The following is a 4,490-nucleotide window of genomic DNA, read 5'->3' as shown; positions in this document are numbered from 1 at the left end:
CCGGGCTAAAGCGTTAACTCTTCCTGAAGAATTTACTACAAGCATAAAGTGACAACGTTTCTGTGATAAATGAGATGCTGTATAAAGAAAAAAAGGAAATGAGCCACTTTGGCTCAGTAATACCCACTTCACTGGAGGGAGATTGCCAAGCTGAGAGAGGAATCTCTCCTCGTGGGTCGCTTATTGGATGTCAGCGGTGACAACTGGCCACCCCTTTTCCTAGGAAGTCTGACACACAGACAGGCTATTCCCAAGGAACGTGGCTCCAGGCGATCCCCACGCCATTGTTATTTTAAGCATGGGATTTGGAAGTTATCTCCTCCCACCCCCAGTACGGTGTGTATCACCTTGGGTGTGTTTGGCTGAGTCTTCCCCTCCAGAAGGCTCTCCCAGTTGATTCTCACTGAGGGAAGAAAGAGATCAGAGGCTCGGGAAACGCTAAAATTCGGCGCAGGTGGATGCAACAGAGAGCAACCTTCGCGGGCTGGGCCCGCGCGCCCCAAACCCAAACCGGGGTGGGGGGGGGTCCGGAGGGGGACGCGGCCGGCCGGTGGGCTGGAGGCCGCGGGGCCCAGCCTAGGGCTCCCGCCCCCCGTTCCCTCCGCCGGCCCCCGAGCCTGCGGGTTGGCGCCCGGGGTCAGGCCGAGGACGAGGGCCCAAGGGCCGGGACCGGGGCGTGTCCACGTGACCGCCCCGCCCGCCGCCTGCCACCCGCCGAGCCTCCTCCGCCTCCCCCGGCCGCAGCTCCCGGCGTGCCCCGCACTCGCCGACCGCCAGCGCGCCCTCCCGCTGCTCCTTCTCTTCTTCCTCCTCCTCCTCCTCCTCGTGCCGCCCAGCCCGAGCCGCCGCCGCAGTCCCAGCCGCGGGCACTATGGTAAGGCGACCGCGTGTAGGCCCGGACACTGTCAGGCGCGGTGACCCTAGCCCACCGCGTGGCCCCGCACGGCCCCGCACGGCCCGGGGGCTGAGGCCGCCATTTTAACCTGCTTTGGGCCTCCGAGGTGGGCGCCGCGGCCCCGCCGCGCTCCCCCCCACCCCCGCCGGCTGACCGGGCCCTGCATTCCTGGGGGCGGGGAGGCCGTGCGCGAGGTGGCGGGGGTCGCGGCCTCCGGGCCGGGCCGGGCCGGGAGGGGGACGCGCGAGGGGCCGGGAGGGGGGCGCGCGGGGGCACGGCCGGGGCTCGCGCCGCCTTTGCCCTTCGCTTCCCGGTGCTTTCCGACGCGCGCGCCCCGGCGTGCTCGGGCGGCTTCGGGTGAGCTGAGGGTCTCGCTGGGCGGCCATCCAACCTCACCCCGGAGAGTTGGCGATCTCCAAACTCTTCCGATCCGCGGTGAAAAGCGTTTCTTACACCCGGGCCCGTTAGTTTGAAAGTGACTGACTTGCTTGGGAGCTGGAACCCGGGTGATCGTGTTGTAGACGTAGGCGATTGGAGTTGCCACTTGGTTCCCTTTCCTTATGAGGAAACAGTTAGGGATAGGATGGCTTGGAAAAAAGAAAAGGAAAAAGTCGAAGCGTTACCTGAAATCCAAAAGTGGGTCTTGTTTTGTTTTTGTTAAGGCCCACAGAGTTGACACAATACAGAAGGTATTCGTGCTGCTGCTCCTGAAGCTCTGACATCACCCAGTGAAATAGGAAACATCTCGGGGATGGGACAAGTTGTATCCGTCCCTTCCTCTCCCCGTTCCGTTGGTATCTTTCCCGGTGCCCCTTTAAGAGGCATGAATGGGCAATTTGAATTAGGATCCGTAGGCAAATACTTGAAAATGTGGCATATGAGTTTGGATTCCTTGCATAGTCTGGTTCCATTCTTAATGGTCTCTCAGCAAATAGGAATTTTGGTTAAAATCAAAGGACTTGTTCTCAATGACTATTTGTTGTTGATTTTTTTTTCCCCCAGGCATCTGGAGTTACAGTGAATGACGAAGTCATCAAAGTTTTTAATGATATGAAAGTAAGGAAATCTTCCACACAAGAGGAGATCAAAAAAAGAAAGAAAGCAGTTCTCTTCTGTTTAAGTGATGACAAAAGACAAATCATTGTAGAGGAAGCGAAGCAGATCTTGGTGGGTGACATTGGTGAGACTGTAGAGGACCCCTACACATCCTTTGTGAAGTTGCTACCTCTGAATGATTGCCGATATGCTTTGTACGATGCCACATACGAAACAAAAGAGTCTAAGAAAGAAGACCTAGTATTTATATTCTGGTGTGTAAAAACAAAAGAAGAAATAATGCAAGGATTATTATTATCATAGTCAGTTTGGCTTTTGTTTTTTCATATAAATGAGATTCAACTTTTTTTTTTCCCCTATAGGGCTCCTGAAAGTGCACCGTTAAAAAGCAAGATGATTTATGCTAGCTCTAAAGATGCCATTAAAAAGAAATTCACAGGTACAGCCATTGAGTATTTTGTGCAGAGAAATTACCCCTTCCTAATTATCTGCTGGTAATGGAATTCTTTTTTTTTTTTTTTTCCTTTTTAGGTATTAAACATGAGTGGCAAGTAAATGGCTTGGATGATATTAAGGACCGTTCAACACTTGGAGAGAAATTGGGAGGCAATGTAGTAGTTTCACTTGAAGGAAAACCATTGTAAAATGATAGTCAAGTGCCATCTGGATCTTAAGGGGCTTTCGTTTCTCCAGCCAGCTCAGTCCATTGGAATAGTATTAGGTTTTGTGTTTTGTTTTTTCCCTTTTCCACTGGGCCCTTGCAACACAATGAATGAAGGAGAAATCATTCATTTAAGCAGCCTGTCAGTGATTGCCATTAGACTGTTGAATACAGTCACTTTTATGCAGAACCCAAGGAATGCCTTTGACTTATTTTAGCCAAAACAAATGGTTCTATGCCTCCCTTGCAGCAAGCACTACAGTGAATGTGATTGTCAATGTGAATAGCTTGGAATACTGCAAAGGGTAAGCAAAGTAAATGCCTTGAAAGTATTATCCACTGGTCAGATGGTAAACTTTTCAGTATTATTTATAGTTGCACTTGATTGCAGTTCTGTGAGGCGCTGGAGCATTCATACACCTCGCCTGCCTTGGCCAGCCTATTTTTGTGACATGGCAGCACAGACATAACACTACGCGTTAAAAGCACTTTTTTGTATTGAGTTGAATCCCCTAAAAGGAATGCCAATTAAGTTCATTTACTGTGTCATCAATTTATCCTAGTACCTCAGTGTTCATTCCTGTTACCTGCATAGCTTTTTAAGAGAGAGCTGTTATTAATGCCTTTTGTTTTCCATTGAGCGTACACTACTGAATTAAGTGCAAGGGTTTTATGTTTACCAAGTGAGTCTTGCAACACTATGGGATATTTTGAATATCAGTCATGATGGCAATTTCTGTATTAAAGAGCCTTAAATGGAACATTGTTTTGAGATCAGATCCCCACCCTCACAAAAATGGCCACGTGGCAATAAAAATGGTGGCATATTACAGAAGGTTGCCTTGTTTTCCTTGGAATTTTTGTGAAACAACTTTTAGGTTAAACAGCTAATCTCTGCACTAGTCACTTGAGAATTTTTTTTGTACAACATTCATTAATGCATGATATTTTCTAGAGTTACAAGATTTCTTTGGATTAAAAATGCTCTATCCTAAAGTCTCTTAATAGAGGAATACCATCATTAGAGTGACACTTTTATAAAACATGGTTATTTCCTTATGTATTTGGAGGGTTTTTTTTTCATTTTGACACTTTTTTAAAAATATATTCTTTATTATCTCATTTGTTCTCTAGGTAAGTTAGGATAAGTTTTTTTAATTCACATTTACATTTCCAAATAGTTATAAAAGCAGGATGTTTTTATTGCTTATTTGGTCATAATGGAAGTAATTTGTAAAATGTCCTTCAAAGTTTAATAATTCTGATGTTGAGGAATGTATATTTCAGATACTATCTCTTCATATATTTTTCAAATTGAATTGGGAAAAGGAATTGGTGTTGCATCCTTAACCATTCCTAGTGGGATTTGGCTGTGGTCCAGATTGCTCTCCTTATAGAGATTTTGATCTCAGTGTGAGCTGTTTGCTATTAGCCAGAGCTATTTATGGCAAACACATGCTTTTGTATCTTGTCATAGTTATCCACAAATGGCAAAACTGGACTTGATTCTACTGGTATGCAAAAAAGACATGCTAATAAGCACACTCAATCGTGGGTCAGAATTTTAACCCCAGAGCTCTGAAGAACTCCTTTACCAGAAAACGGGAAATGAAAAAATGTCGTTTATTTTTTCTAAATATGTGGAAGTATACTATACTTTAGGAAGATTGTTCGGGTAAGAATATTAAAAAGAAGAGTTATATGTCTAGGTCTAGGCTTCTATTGAAAAAAATATATATGATGGGATTTTTTTTGCATTGAGCAATTTGATTTCAGGCTTCCAGCTGTCTCTGAGTTGTCCTGGACATTTTGATAAGGCCACTCTAATAAGCAAAACATGAGAATGCTTGTAAATGCATACACTGAACCATATGTGTA

At 46.3% G+C, this 4,490-nt stretch overlaps 1 protein-coding gene across 2 annotated transcripts; it reads left to right on the top strand.

The window, feature by feature from the left end:
• The first annotated feature begins 395 nt into the window (after positions 1–395).
• On the top strand, positions 396–3,447 carry Cfl2 (cofilin 2). Of its 2 annotated transcripts, XM_070026514.1 has the most exons (4): positions 682–874; positions 1,898–2,205; positions 2,314–2,390; positions 2,483–3,447. In XM_070026514.1, exons 1-4 carry the CDS (start codon positions 872–874, stop codon positions 2,593–2,595), a joined length of 501 nt encoding a protein of 166 aa, XP_069882615.1. In that variant the 5' UTR covers positions 682–871; the 3' UTR covers positions 2,596–3,447. The 2 variants fall into 2 exon arrangements, with proteins under 2 accessions (XP_069882625.1, XP_069882615.1); XM_070026524.1 differs by lacking the exon at positions 2,483–3,447 and having other exon boundaries at positions 396–874; positions 1,898–1,951; positions 2,314–2,393.
• Positions 3,448–4,490: the final 1,043 nt, after the last annotated feature.

The sequence above is a fragment of the Dipodomys merriami genome, unplaced genomic scaffold (genome assembly GCF_024711535.1).
Source record: "Dipodomys merriami isolate MVZ:Mamm:240054 unplaced genomic scaffold, mDipMer1.0.p SCAF_1, whole genome shotgun sequence".
Lineage (NCBI taxonomy): Eukaryota > Metazoa > Chordata > Mammalia > Rodentia > Heteromyidae > Dipodomys > Dipodomys merriami.
The sequence above is the reverse complement of the archived record's forward strand: the minus strand, read 5'-3'. Positions and strand labels throughout refer to the sequence as shown.

Coding starts and splice junctions, on each gene's coding strand:
- Cfl2 (XM_070026514.1), top strand. Junction 2,206..2,313: donor GACCTAGTATTTATATTCTG/GTGTGTAAAAAC, acceptor TTTCCCCTATAG/GGCTCCTGAAAGTGCACCGT. Junction 2,391..2,482: donor CATTAAAAAGAAATTCACAG/GTACAGCCATTG, acceptor TTTCCTTTTTAG/GTATTAAACATGAGTGGCAA.